We start from the raw sequence: 14,345 nt of genomic DNA, 5'->3' as shown, positions 1-14,345 counted from the left end.
CTGCCTTTCCCCCGGGGCCCCCGACTCCACGGGCTCCTCTTCCCCTCCTGGCCAGCGGTGCTGGAGCCCCTGCCCTCAGGCCCTGGGGACCCCGCAAGCATGCCTCTGCTGGGTGCTTTCTGTCCCGCACAAAGCCACATCGCCGCGCTCGAGGGGTGGCCGAACCGGGAGGGCTCGACTGGGCGACCAGCACTGGGGAGCGGACGGCACAGGCGTGCAGCTTTGCCGTTTACTAGGGCAGCTTCAAGAGGGAAGGCTGGCTTTTAATAGATCAACAGTCACCCAAGGAGGACAGAGAGATTTACGTATTTACAATTGGGGCGGGGGGGGGCGTTTTCTTGGAAAACTTCAGGGATGTATGTCCCTGGTGGTGTCTCCCATCGACACAGAACTGTAGGCCACTAGCTCCTAACAGTGAACACATAAAGCAGAAACGCTTTGTTTCAAGTGAGAGAGAGGGGGCAGCCACAGCAGAGAAATGGGGCCCTCCTGCCCCCAGCAAATGTGTAGGCGCCCTTGTCACCCTTTGGTGCTTCAGTGAGTAGACTGGCCTGTGGCTCCGAGCCCGGCAACCAGGGAAGGACAGAACAGACCTCCAGAGGCAGACCCAGGTGGATGAAGGGGAGGAAGGGTCGACAGAGGGCTTGTGTCGATACAAATTCAGTCAAGTTGCCAATCAATTCAGCGGGAAAAAAAAGGACAGGGATCTGGCGGCCCGCAACCCAAGTAAGGGAAAAAGCTCAACAAGCCAGGCCCCTGGCTGAATTTTTTCCCACCCACTGCATGAACAGTTGGGATGGAGAAAGGGGCCGGGCAGGGGCTCCAAGGCGAGGCAAGTCTTTGCTTGGCATGGCCCAGCCTAGAATGACTGGGAGAGGCTGGGCTGGGGTCCTCATCATCCCATGGGCAGGTGGGCCATGTGAGGCTCCTCCCTTCCTGCCCAAGCTTTGCCATGTTGAAGTGGCTTTCCGACCTCCGTGGAGGAGGCCCAAGCTCAGCCTGACCTCCCCGCGGGGAACTCAGAAGGCCTTGCTGAAAAAGACCAGGTCCTCCGTTGGGGATCAGACCACCTCTAGTGGGCAGAACCCCGGGAGGGCTCAACAGTTCCAGCTAAAGACGAGCTTTTGGACGTCAGACAGATGACCTGGCCGGAGAAAGAGGCGATGCTCGAGTCCCAGCAGGGTTTCTGGAGGGGTCCAGATCCCAGACCTGGGCTACACGGGGCCTGGATGCCCCCGGAGTTCTGCCCAGGTCTGAGGCTCTGCGTTTTGACCCGCCAGTTGTAATCTCACAAACAAGACCACAACTGTGAGCCACTAACGGGATCCCGATACACATGCCTCCTGCTGCCGGCCGTGAGGGGCCAGCACGCCCAGCTGTGGAGCCTGTGGCCTGCACAGAGGCCAGCTTACAGCAAGCATGAGGGGCACCGTTCCCGGACACGGGGGAGATGTGCTGCCACCGCGAGGGTCTGCTCTCTCTCGGAACGACAGGCCTGCCTCCTTGCCCCTCTCGCCTTGTCGTCCTCCTGGTGACGCCCCAGCGGCTCAAGCCTCTGCCACGGGCTTGGGGAAAGCCTTTCCCTTGCCGCTCTTATCAAAAGCAAGAGTGATCCCGCTTTTGTGGCTATTATTATCGTTTTCTGAGTTGGAGTCTCACTCCTTCGCCCAGGATGGAGTGCAGTGGCACGCACGCTCATGGCCACCCTGGCGTTGACCTTCTGGGCTCCAGCGATCCTTCCGCCTCGGCCTTCTGAGTAGCCGGAACTACAGATGTGCGCTACCATGCCTGGCTCACCAAGTTGCCCAGGGGGGTCTCGAACCCACAGGCTCAGGCAATCCACTCGCCTCGGCCTCCCGAAGTGCTGGGATGACAGGCTGAGCCACCAAGCCTGGCCTGCTTTTGTGATTATAATTTGGGATTCAAGAAAAATATGAGTCCACCTAGTGACCAAACTCCACCCAGACGCCTTCCTAGGAATGGCAGCTCTCAGGAGCAGTGCCCCGGGGGTAGGACGCGTAACAGAAGAAAGGACTGTGTGGTGAGGGCGTGGGGCGTGGATTAGAGCTCAAGTGGGGACCTGGGTATCTTCAGCTTCTCACTGGCTTTGGGAAGCTGCACTCTGCTGTGGGAGGGGGGGAAGCCTGTCTCCCTTTCTCCCAAAGGCACAGCAAGACCTACAGGACCAAGATCCAAGAGAATCCTGGCTGGTGCCAACGTAACAAGGATGAGGAGGGGGTGGTGTCTGGCTGGCTCCTGATCCAGCAGCTCCTCATAGGCCAAGGTCGCAGGCAGGCTGTATGCTGCTGTAAGAGAAAGTCTTGGCGGGGTTCCCTGGCTGCCCCCCGATTCAAGGCGGATGTGTGTGCTGGCGCTAAAAAAGCCACCATCTGAGCTGCGGCCATAGGCAGAAGGGGCCACTTGAGCCTCCCCAGGGAATAAAATAAAGGCACTGAGGCTCCTTAGACCAACAAAAATGCAAAAAGAAAGAGGAAAGCGACGAAGACATTGAGGTGTCAAGCAGGAATCGTTCTCTTCCTAACAAGACAAAGCCTCTTTCCAAGGCTGGCTGTTGAGTCCATTGGAACACGTGCCATCACCCCTTGGAGACAGCGACGTCCCCTTGGAGACAGCCCCTAGGCTGGGGCGCTCTTCCGTGCGGGCAGAGGCGGAGCGATGACAACGTCGTCGGAGTCGTCGGAGTCGGCGTCATCCCCAGCTGGCGGCACGGTGGGCTGCGGCCCTGCGGGACACGGTTCTGCAACGAGATCCACAGACGGGGGCCGGTCACGGACACACTGTCAGCTCTTCCCTGGCAGGCAGGATGGAGGCCACCGCTAGAAGCAGCCAGCGTGTGACGGGCCTTCCGCGTGAAACACACCACGCCAGAGAGCCCTCTCATTTTTCCTAGTCTTCAAACTCAGCTGTGTCTTTTGGCCCTGCCCCCAAATCAAGACACCTGTGAGTGGTGCGGTCCGCCAGCACTGAGGAAGTGCGTCTGTGCTGGAGGGGTTCCCAAAGTCGTTCTCACAGCAGATCCCAGGAGTCGGGACTGGGCGGGTGGCTGGGACGCATGTGTGGATGAGGCTGGCGGCCACGCATGTAAGACACGCCACCTTCCAGAGGGCATGCCACACTGGGCAGGCCGGATGGGGCAAGGCCATGGTTCGCCTTGAGTCTTCCAACTGCGCGGTCAGCCTCCCTCACGCTCCCTTCCACACACACATCTAGACTTCTCAGAACTTTCCATCTACGCTAGAATGCAGGCTGGGCGGACATGGGCGGCCGCACGCCTCGGGCAGGCGATGGTCAGAGGAAGGGGCAGGTTCCCACTGCACCTAGCCCCGGCTGCTTAGGCAGAGCCTGATTCTTACTGCGTCATAAGATGTGAGTAAAAAAGGAATCAATTGCTGATTTGAGGTTTTAGAAAGGGAAGGAAATTATGATTCAACTGTGCTGCAGACCCTGGAACTGTGTCAGCTTTCTTCCTGCAACTTTCAAGAAAATTAATATTAAAGTAGAACCTTATGAAATTAGAAACAGTGGTTTCTAAGGTTGGCTTCATTTTTTTCCTTTAAAAACACAATCAGCTCAAACAAGTGCGTGGCTTACTCTTTCCAGAGACATGCTTCCTCTGGTCAACAAAAGCGCAACACCTAACACACGCTGTGATGGCACTTTACACAGGACCCTGAGTCTGCCCTGCAAAATGACTTACGCTGAACACAGGGAGGAGAGGGCAGCATAAACACGCGCTTCAGCCCTGATCCGAGAACCTAAAGGTCACCTGGGGTGGGGCCTGGGGAAGTCAGCGTGGACGGGGGTTTGGAGGACAACTTAAAGCTCCAGGCCGGGTGGCGGCTCCTCGGGCCCTGCCTGTCTGTACACTTCCCGAAAGCCCAGCGCTGCTCATCTTGTGGCTGAACTTTACACATGGACGCTTTGGAGAGAACAGCAAAGTTCAAGGTTCTCTGGCTCTCACAAAGCTAGGGGAAAATCACTGAAATGCACAGAAGGCAATTTCCAGTGTGGTGATTTCCAGGAGATTCTCCCAAACACAGCATCCCACGGAGCCCTTGGGAGGGAAGGGTCAGAGCCTGGCATGGAGGGCTGCCAGACCCAGGCGTTCGGGCCGCCGGGTCTAATGCAGGGGTGGCGCCACCGCTTCTTCCGGAAGCTGTGCCCTGCGTGGCCACAGAATGAGGATGACTCCTTGGGAAGGCCCCACACTTACCGGGGCAGGGCTGGGGGACTGCCAGCTCCCCTGGCCTGTCCTTGTCGGCCACGGCCTCCCCACTGCTGACTCCACTGTCCTCCCGACCTGCAGGGACACACGAACTGAGGCATCCGTCCCAGGCAGGCCTCTCGCCCTTCCCCACCATCTTTCTCCCCCAGCACTCTGGCTTCCTTTTGTAGTTCTCCTTGCTATTCCCGCTCACCTTCCTCCCCGATTCTATCTCTGAGACTCGAAGACTCAGTACAGAAAGCCCTTCGTCTGAGACTTCCCTATCAAGGTAAGTGTGGTCACATAGCACCCTGCTACCCATAATGCACAAATAAGACCTCGAGCCTGCATTTCTCTACCTAGGGACAGTCCCACACTTCACATGGTGCCTCTGTATCCTCCTCAGTTTTAGGGTGTCACATTTTTCTGGGTGCAACTAGATAAAAAGCATCTGAGGCACACACACAGCAGCAGAGACTCTGGGGCCAAGAGTGACTCTGAAGCCATCTAGCCTGCCTGTCTCTGTTCCCCACATGAGAAGCTGATGCCCAGGGCAAGGCAGGGACTGCAGGGTCACACCTCAGTGTCAGTGGGGCAGGAATGGGGCCTCACAACCAGGTGAGGCATCCTGCAGTCCCAGGGGTTCCTCACAGAGTGTTTTTGGGCATCAACGAAGCAGAAAAGGAAACGCAAGTAAAGTTTTACTAAACAAGCAAGCAAACAATGAGAGAAACACTAGCTCAAAGGAGGAAAGACACCCAGTTCCAGCTGGAGCTGGGAATACATACCAGGCACAGTAGCTGTGACGTTCAGCCCATGTGGCCTAGAGGCTGCTGGCATGAGAACTCCCCCCACCCCCAGTATTAAGGAGGTCCTTGGGGCTCTTCTCTCTCCCCTCTTCCCAGGGACAAGGGACAAACTGGGACAAGGGGGCCCGGTCAAGGGTTCCTGGTGTAAAGAGTTACTTATTTGGAGGCAGCTGCGGGCAGGACAAACTCCCTTTACACCCCTCCATGCCCAAGTTTCTGGAAGGTAGCCACTCTGTCGGCTTCAGCCTCGGTGGGCCAACCGCCCTCATGTCAGAATGCAGCATGAACGAATTACCTGGAGAAGCTGCAAGGTAGGGTGGAGAAGAGGCTTCTTTGTGTGTGGCAGATCTTCTCTTAGAGGTTGCAGAGGTGGTTCTTTCACTGGTCGCACTGGAGAAAAGAAAAACTCCAGCTGATTCTGACTTTAAAAGATACAAACCTCTCTCAGGCCTCTGGCAGGACTCACTAATCTTCCTGGAGACAACTGTCTTAATGAAAGCAAACATGTGGCCAGCTTCGTACCCAGCACATGCCCAGGGCCCTGAAACAAGTTGGCTGTGAAGAGCTGCAGACGTGCCTCTGTCCATCTTGGGGCACTTGCTGAGGCCAGCCTGGTACAGTCTTACGGGCTGGTGCCAGATGGCTTCCTCCCCCTCTGGCCCTGGGCAGGGCCAGCTACCCCATTCCTGGTGGACATGGTCACGGGCCGCACACACAGCTCTCTACCTCCTGGCCACTGTGATTGCCCAGGCTGCACCCCCAACTCATCTGAGCCCTTGCCTGTACCAGGCATGTGGGATCAGGACGGTGAGGTACATACTCGGCCTGGCAGAAACTGCAGACCTGGACGTGCGGGGCGGCTGCCACCCTCTAACAGGTGTGCAAGCAGCAGAGCGGCCACGGCAAGTGGGAGAACAAGCCTGCCTGCAGTGGGAAGCAGATGGCAGACGGGAGGAGGGCTCCTGCCTGGGACCATCTCTTCCCCTTACTATAAATCCCGCCCTCTGCACATGTGGACTGAAGGGCTTCTGAGTTTGCAACCGAAGATCCTGACGGATGCACCAGAAGATGGGCAGGGGTGTCAGCACCACCACACACTGCTGTGGAAGGCCTCCGACCACCTCCCCAGCGGGCCCAACGCTACTCCTTTCTCGAAAGAGGGCCGTGGGTCAGCACAAGCCAGCAGCTGGCCCATCAAGCCCTCCTACCCGCTTTCTCCCGGCATGGAGAGCCGCTCTAGAAAGGCCTCCTCCCGGGGATCAGGACTGGCAGCCCCTCCATGTCTGTCTGAGGCACAGCCGGGTTTTCCAAGAGGTGCCACCAGACTCCGGCTCCAGGCCACGGTCCCAGCTCTTGCAGGCTTGGCGCAACACACCCCGCACGTGGCGGGCCGGGCTGACTGCAGGGGGTGGCTGCCCATGCACGTCTGTGCCCGGTGCCCTCCCGACACAGGCTGCAGACGTGCCCATGACCCTGACTCACCTGTGCCGGGCCCGCGCCAGGTGTGCCCGGAGGACTGACTGGATGATGGTGGCGGCCTCCTCTTGTTCGGGGCTGCCCTCGGCCTGGCCGACGGGGCTTGGAACGCAGGCTGTGGGAGAGCTCTGGGCACGATGACAGCAGGAGAGACAACTGTTTGCAGCCCTCTGCTGGCTTCCAGAGTGTGTGCCCTGGGCACCGGTGAGCCAGGAAGGGTCCCCTTCCCGCCCCACCCATTACGGCTGGTTAGTCGGCAACCTCCTGACTACAGGTTTTAAATGCATAAACTCCAGAGATTCTCAAACACCTCATCTATTGACAAGGGGGGTCTGGCACAGAAAGTGCCCGTCGGTGTTAGTTTTCAGTTATGTCTTCACTGTAACAGATGCTCGATTCCCAGGACCCCAAGCAATCTGGCTTCCAGAGCAACACCATCCAGGGCCTGCCTGGAGACACAGAGGCCTGGCTTGCTCGGGCAGGGTGGAGGTCAAGGGACACCAGACGGGCAAAGCAAGCGAAGACTGGAAGACAGAAAAGCGCCCTGTGCTTTCTCGGTGGAGCACAAGAAAAGCAGTGAGAGAACCCCAGGCCCATGTCCCGCCGCTCGACGGTTACCTGGTCTGGAAGGCCTGGCAGGCCAGGAGGCTCGGAGACACACGCTCTGCTTGGTATGAGCTTCGCCCGTGCCAGGTGCCCCCTGAAGGCTGCCTGGAGCACCACAGCCGCCTGGCAGGGAAAGGGGAGAAAGCGGTGAGTGCCCTGGGAGAAGACGGGTGGGAGCACAGAGACCAGGGCGGCGAGGGGCAGATGACGCCTTGATGGCTGTGTACCAGTCTCCGACAGAGCCCTCTTCCACACACCCAATCCCCCACTGTGAGAAATAAGCCAGTCCTCGAGGGGGAAAAGGCACAGATGCCTGAGGCACAGAAAACAGTCTTGGGACAGAAACAGGCCCCCTGTGTAATACGGTCTTGTTCGGTTGTGAATGTCAGTCTATGATTTATGTGCAGTTAGGTTTTCACGTGGGATAGCTTACTCCATGTTGGATTTGTTCATTCTGTTCCTACTTTCAACCTACGTCTTCTGAAATCAAGCAGCATGGGACAAGATCTCAGAGTGATCGTAAGGAACTGTTTATCCTTTGACCTTAGTCTTAGATGGCTTATTAAGAAATGTGCGTGGCACACCAGGAGTCCTGGAATCTACACTCTGGTTTAGGGAGCACTCTTCCTGACTAATCAGCCATGTTGGGTTTAGCTCTTGTTTAGGGAACAATTATTTAGGGAGCACTCATCTCGAGTGGTCTGCTCTGCCCTGGCTAGCTCTGGTTTAGTGAGTACTCTTCCCAAGTTATATGCCCAGCTCTTGTGAGCTCTTGTTTAGGGAGCACTCTTCCCAAGCGATCTGCCCTGCCTGGTTTAACTCTTGTTAGGGAGCACTTGTTTAGAGAGCATTCTTCCCAAGTGATCTGCTCTGTCCTGGTTAGTTCTAGTTTAGGGAACACTCTTCCCGAGCGATCGTCCCTGTCCAGTTTAGCCCTGGTTGAGGGAAAACTCTTTCCACATGATCTGCCCAGTCCTGGTTAAATCTGATTTAGGGAGTTCTCTTCCCAAGCAATCTGTCCTGTCCTGGTTAACTCTGGTTTAAGAGCACGCTTCCCAAGCGATCTGCTCTTCCCAAGCGATCTTCCCTGCCCTGGTTAGTGCTGGTTTAGGAAGCACTCCTTCCCAGTGATCTGTCCTGCCCAGTTGAGGGAGCACTCTTTCTGAGCAATCTGCCCTGTCCTGGTTAGCTGTTTAGGGAGTACCCTTCCTGAACGAGCTGCTGACGGGGACAGTGGTGAAACAAAAAACAGCAGGAGCACTGGAAGACATCAAAATCGACGAGTTCAAAGACTGTTTTGAGCAGTGGAAAAAGCATCTTTATAGATGTATTGCATCAAACAGAGAGTACTTTGAAGGTGACAATAGTTTAGACATGTGAGAACAAGATTGGCTCTGGTTCAGGGAGCACTCTTCCTGAGTGATCTGCCCCGCCCCGGTTGGCTCTCACAGTTCACAACTCTTGACACATCAGGAGAGTGACCAGCATGCCCACAGAGCCCCACACACGATTCAGAGGCCTCGCCATCTCCAGACCAACTGTCTGAAAAGAAAACACCTTTGCTTTGTCTTGAAGCAAGTGAAGGAAATGTCACAGACACAGGGTTAAGAAACATGCATAAAGGAAGCAGAGACATCAGTCATTAAGGACAAATAACCCACAAAAAGTGCAGTGATTTTCAGCTCTGGTGAAACTGCCACCAGTGACAGGCCAGCTAGCAGGTGGAGTGACACCTGCTGAAATGACACCCACAAGAACTGGACAGAAAGGAGGGTGTCTCTGTCCAGTCACATGCTGTGCACACACTGTCGGGTCCCACCCTCCCCACGGCCCCGCAAGCCAGCGTCGGTGTCATCTTTATTCAGAGATGCACAGGGGGCATAGGGGCATGGAAGAGGAGCAGCAGGACCTGAGGTGGCACCTGCTGTCTGGTTTCTACAAAGGGGGACCCCAAAAAACTGGAATTCACTTAGAAAAATGATCACTTATTCTTGTTTTTGTTTTTTTTTGAGCTGGAGTCTCACTCTGTCACCCAGACTGGAGCGCGTTGGCCGCTCCCAGCCATCCTCGGCCACCGCAGCCTCGACCTGCCGGGCTCCAGCGATCCTTCCGCCTCAGCCTTCCGAGCAGCCGGAATTACAGGCACACACTACCTCGCCCGGCTGATTTTTTGATTGATTGTAGAGATGAGGTCTCGCGGCCCAGGCGGGTCTCGAACCCGCGGGCTCAGGCTATCCACTCACCTCAGCCTCCCAAGGCGCGGAATGATGGGCTGAGCCACCGAGCCCGGCTGGTCACTTATTCTTACATGTTTAAACTTCAGTCCCCTTCAGAGTACTCTCCGTTTGATGCGATAAACCTGCTGAGATGCTTTTTCCACGGCTCAGAGCAGTTTTTGGACTCGTCGGTTTTGATGCCTTTTAGTGCTTCTGCTGCCTTTTGTTTCGCCTCTTCCACATCGGCAAACGTTTCCCTCTGAAGCCTTTGTATCCGGGGAAGCAAAGCAAACTGCTCAGGGCCAGACCAGGTGGACAGGGGCGGGCGAGGCATGGGGGCCGTGCCATTCTGGGTCAGCGCTGCAGAACACGCAGCACGGTGCGGGCAGGTGTGTGGTCATGGACGAAGAGCCAGCCGCCTGCATGCCACAACTCAGGATGTCTCTTCCATAAATGAGGCAGCCTTCTCAACACTTCCAGATAAAAGCCTTGATTAACAGTTTGACCTGGAGAAGCGAACTAAGTGTATGACCTGGGGCTCACCCTCCAAAAAAACTCCGGGTTTTCTTGGGGTCCCCTTCGTACATGTTGTGTAGTACATGGAAAAGTTCCAATTCATTCATTCACTCGTTCACTGACACAGGACTTGCCAGATGTTTCCCAAAGGCCAGGCCTGAGTCTAGGACTAGACATAAAGACACAGATGTCTGCCTCCTGAAGCTCATTTTCCCATGGGAGAGACAAGCAGTGATGTCATCACGTACAACGCTGAAGGGGAACAAATGCTTGGCGTCACAGCTAGTAAGGAGTCTGGGGAGTTGAGCTAGACAGGCCGTGCTGGGTGGCAAGGACGGGAAGGCGAGGAGTCAGACCTCGGCGACGCAGGGCCTGAGAACTGTGGTCGACACAGCCAGAAGCCAGGAGAGACGGGCATAAAGCGTGAGGTGTGAAGCTGTCACTGCAGACTGAGGAGGACCTAGGGTGGCTGGGGAGGAGGAGGAGTGGGGAGATTGCAGGACTCCCTGATGGAAGCAGGTCTAGGGACCACGAGGCCAGCACCGAGTGGCCCCGAAGTGCTGCAGGGCCGGAGGCTGAGGACAGAGCCACGGTCAGCAGGGAGCCCTTCTTAAAAAGGTGGCGTGGGGGCTGGGGATAGCCCGGCAGCCTGCTCACAAAGGGCGTCTGCGTGGCCATGACCTGGGCATCAGAGGCCAACACCCCCTCACTGCACGAGTGGTGCGCTCACAGTCCCGACCTGGCCATCAGGTGCCACCACCCCCTCACTGCCTGCAGGGTGAGCACGTGGGCACGACCTGGGCAGAGGTGCCCACATCCTCACGGCAGGCCTTTGCGTGTAGGGCCGGCAGCCCCCATGGCACCACAGACAGGGCCGAAGCCACTTCTGCAGCCGGCTGCCACGTCTGCAGCTTGCGGACCGCACTGGTGTGCCGACTGTCTGGACGGGGCAGCATGAAGTCCGTGAAGTCTGGAGCTGCGTCTGGCAGGTTGGTCGTGAGCCCCCCTCACAGGAGCCCAGCGCATACTTGCGGACAAGCGAATGACGTGCCCAGAGTTAAAGGGACAGTGGGTGGTGCAGGTGCAACTCGCACCCAGTCCTCTAATCCCAGGTCAGCCCTGCGGGAGCTGGACGCCCCGGCTGCTTGAAGGCACAGATGCTGATCCCGCCCTGAGAGTACATCGGGGCAGGGAGAAGTCAGAGGGAGAACCTGGCAGCTTAGCGCCCACGCCTAAGGGTCGGAGGCTGTGGCCTCTCCTGTGGTCCACATGGAAACACACGCTGCCCAAAGGGAGCCCGTGGGAGGGGCAGCTGGGAGGCCTCCAGGGCTCCACAGACTCAAGTCTTTGCTCTTTAGCCCCTCACTGGAGCGGTCAAGGCTCAGAGCGGCACGGTCCGCGGTTCCATCAGTCCTCCGTCAGGGCTGCCGCTCCCAAGTGTGATGTCTGTGCCAACGCCCACTCTCACCCGCTCCACTGCCCCCGCGCCAGGCACGTGGGCCTGCTGCTCCTCTTCCTGCCAGCCCTGCCCGGGGTGCCCTTCTCTCTCCCAGGCTGGCAAGTTCTTACATGGCCTGTGAGGCCCGCTCACACGCCCCCACTCCAGGGGCCTCCAGGCCTTCGCGTGCGGGGCCGGCAGCCCCCACGGCGTCAGACAGGGCCGAAGCCACTTGCCGGCCTGAGTGGCCGTCACTTGCCTGACTGCTCAACCCAGAACTAATGGTCAGCAGAAATGGTGGAAGGAGTGAGTAAAGGGAGGGCGTCTCGACGTGGGAAGTCACCCAAATATTTATACGATGCCTCTGTCACCAAGGGTTCATACTTCGCACTGGGCTTGGGTCTGAACTCACAAAACAAGGACTTGATGCATGTTTAGACATCCCCTCAGTGACTTTACTCTAAAGTAACAACACATATTTTGGAATTGGTGAAACGGACTTGCTTACCTCGTCCAGAAGAGCCTTTTTTTCCTGAAACAAAGAGAACGACGGCGAGTGAGCATGAGGAGGACGCATTTCCCACAACCCAACCTCGTCCTACCCCGCCGCCCAACTCCCTCCCTCCCAGGCGAGGCACGGACGTGGTTCTCAGGACGTGGTTCTCAGGAGACGCGCACGAGGGGCCCTGAGGCACGTGGGGGGGCTGTGTGCCCCACCGGCTGCACCGCAGTCCCTGGGCAAAAGGGACCCCACCAGGCCCAGCCTGTGCAGCCAAGGAGGTCACCCCGGGTTCAGAGTGAGGGTCCTGTCTCTCGAGAGCTGTCCTGGTACGCTGGCCTCTCTGAAGGCCCAGAGTCCAGAGGCTGATGCCGCCTGCTGGCAACGTACGAAGGGGACTCCTGTTCAGGGTCTAGATCGCTGGCCCCCAAGCTGAATGGTCACTGGCACTGCCCAGGGACTTAAGTTTCTTAGACTGCAGTAGAGGTTCACCGAGTCACAGTCACCAGAGACAGGCCCTCAGAATGTGTGCTCTGACAGATGTACATAAAGTTCTTCCAACGTGCACCTGCTAAGATGATAAATGAGTACTTAAGGACCACAGCTAGATGGCAGATATGTAAACCAGCTGACTTTCTTTTTGAGCCAGGGTCTCACTCTGCCTCTCAACCTGGAGTGCAGCGGTGTGATCCTAGCTCACGGCAGCCTCAAACTCCTGGGCTCAAGCAATCCTCCGACCTTAGCCTCCCAAGGAGCTGGGACTACAGGTGTGCACCACCATGCCCAGCTAATTTTTATATTTTTTGTAGAGTCAAGATCTCACCATGTTAGCCACGCTGGTGATTTTCAGTATTATTCAGAGTACATGGCCCACATTTGTGATAGAAAAGGATTTGTCCCTTGAGAGATTAAGGAAGAACTGAGTACAAGGACCAGCAGAAGCAAAGGCATATGCTTATAAAGCACCAATACAGACTGCGGCAAAGACGGACTCTAAGAGCAGAGAGGGACTGGCACCAGCCAGGACATGGGGCGGGCTGGAGGGTGAAGAGATTCAGAGACCAAGCGGGCAGCAGGGATGCTGAAGGGAAACCAGCCATGACACGAGGTGGTGGGGGAAGCTACCACCTGTCTCCTGCAGGAACTGACCCACGTCGGCGCCTGCGGGACCGCGCTCACTGCAACAGCGGCGGCAGAGGTGCCCTGGTGCTGACGGTCACTCCGCGGGCTATGGGGTGGAGCGTGCCAACAGGCGGAACCCTGGAGGGGCCCATGGCCTTCCCCAGCCACCCCGCCATGAATCTGAGAGGGGGCAGCAGCTGGGGATGGCGGGACCCAGAAGGCCCCCGACTTCTCGTCAGGGCCCTTCAGCCTCGGTTCTCAGGCATCTTCCCTGAGGCAGACGTATTCGAATTTTCTGAATGCTTTGGAGCAGAATCTCGAGATGAAGACGGAAAAGCCCTCATCCACACGAGCCAAGAGGCCAGCCACGCTTTAGCTCTGCGTGGGGAGAGAGTGGCTGTGGGTGGGTGAAGGCCAAGGCACGGGGGTCTGTGCTGAGAAGAGGGCGTGTGGTGGGCCGGGGTGCAGGCAGCGCTCCCATGACACTGGCCTCAGGTTCTCGCATTTTAATTAAACAAAGGACTGAGCAGATGAGAGGGGCGAGGAAAAGGAAGTGCGCCGACAGGCCAGGCGCTTCTAAAAGCCCAATGGCTCGATGTGGCGAACTCCGGTCTGGGGAGAGGGACGCACAGGGCGGCCTGGTCATGAGCTTGCTCCAGAAAAGATGGCTGTTCCCAGAGAGACCAAGCCACGGAGCCAGGTCAGAGGGACTTCATGGCCAGGCGTGGGACGACCTAAACGTGAGAAACAGCAATAACGGGAGTGTCTTTTAGCAGACTGAGTTCACTAAACATTCTGAATCCATGGGCTCCTCCTCCCACCGCCGGGGTGGCGTGGGGACTGAGACTCACTTGCTCTGGCTCTGCTTGGCACTGAAGGGAAAACATGAAGCATCCTCCCACCTTTTCAGGAGGACCTGGGCTGATGCCCGCTGACACGACACTGCTCTTCAGAAGAGGACAGCAAGGAAGCAGAAGGATGGACTCAGCCAAAGCTGCCCTTGGCAGTCACCCGAATAACCCACAAAGAGGTGGCCCGTGACTGGGAGAGGTGCTGGGGACAGGATGTTCACAGAGACAAGCTCTCCTCTATAGACTGCAGGCCAGGGACCAAGGGGAAAGAGATTCTTCACAATGGCAAAAGCCAGTGCCACGACCAAAGTCGGAAACACAAACAGGGGGCTCCAACCATCTGTTTCTGGTGGGTATGTGGTAGGCACAGTCTCAATAGGAGATACTCTTCCCAAAACAAGGCTGAGTCAAATCAAGGCTGTAGACCGCATTTCTCACTTACAGGAAACAGAAGGGATGCAGAAACAATCAGATCCAGAGAGGGAACATTCTGTGAGACACTGGCCTGCTCTCTTCAAATTAGAAAATGACCCGCCTGAGCAGCGAGACCTCATCTCTACAATAAATAAAAAAATCAGCTGGGTGTG

General features: G+C 57.0%; 1 protein-coding gene across 6 annotated transcripts in view; it reads right to left on the bottom strand.

Annotated features, from left to right (window-relative positions):
* Window positions 1-2,508: 2,508 nt before the first annotated feature.
* IQCE (IQ motif containing E) overlaps window positions 2,509-14,345 on the bottom strand; it is a 52,980-nt gene continuing 41,143 nt past the window's right edge. For 3 of the 6 annotated variants that reach the window (XM_008049972.1, XM_008049967.1, XM_008049970.1), the window contains 6 exons: window positions 11,795-11,818; window positions 7,129-7,239; window positions 6,517-6,638; window positions 5,330-5,424; window positions 4,235-4,321; window positions 2,509-2,758 (listed from right to left, as the gene is read on the bottom strand). In XM_008049972.1, the coding sequence (XP_008048163.1) occupies window positions 2,637-2,758; window positions 4,235-4,321; window positions 5,330-5,424; window positions 6,517-6,638; window positions 7,129-7,239; window positions 11,795-11,818 (561 nt within the window). In that variant the 3' untranslated portion in view covers window positions 2,509-2,636. The remainder of the gene's footprint in view (window positions 2,759-4,234; window positions 4,322-5,329; window positions 5,425-6,516; window positions 6,639-7,128; window positions 7,240-11,794; window positions 11,819-14,345) is intronic. The other 3 variants (XM_008049973.1, XM_008049969.1, XM_008049971.1) reach the window with 1 other exon arrangement.

Source organism: Carlito syrichta, unplaced genomic scaffold, assembly GCF_000164805.1.
Source record: "Carlito syrichta isolate Samal-C Ts95f unplaced genomic scaffold, Tarsius_syrichta-2.0.1 Scaffold142858, whole genome shotgun sequence".
In the NCBI taxonomy this organism is placed as follows: Eukaryota; Metazoa; Chordata; class Mammalia; order Primates; family Tarsiidae; genus Carlito; species Carlito syrichta.
Note: the sequence above shows the minus strand (reverse complement) of the source record. Positions and strands in the feature narration are given on the sequence as shown.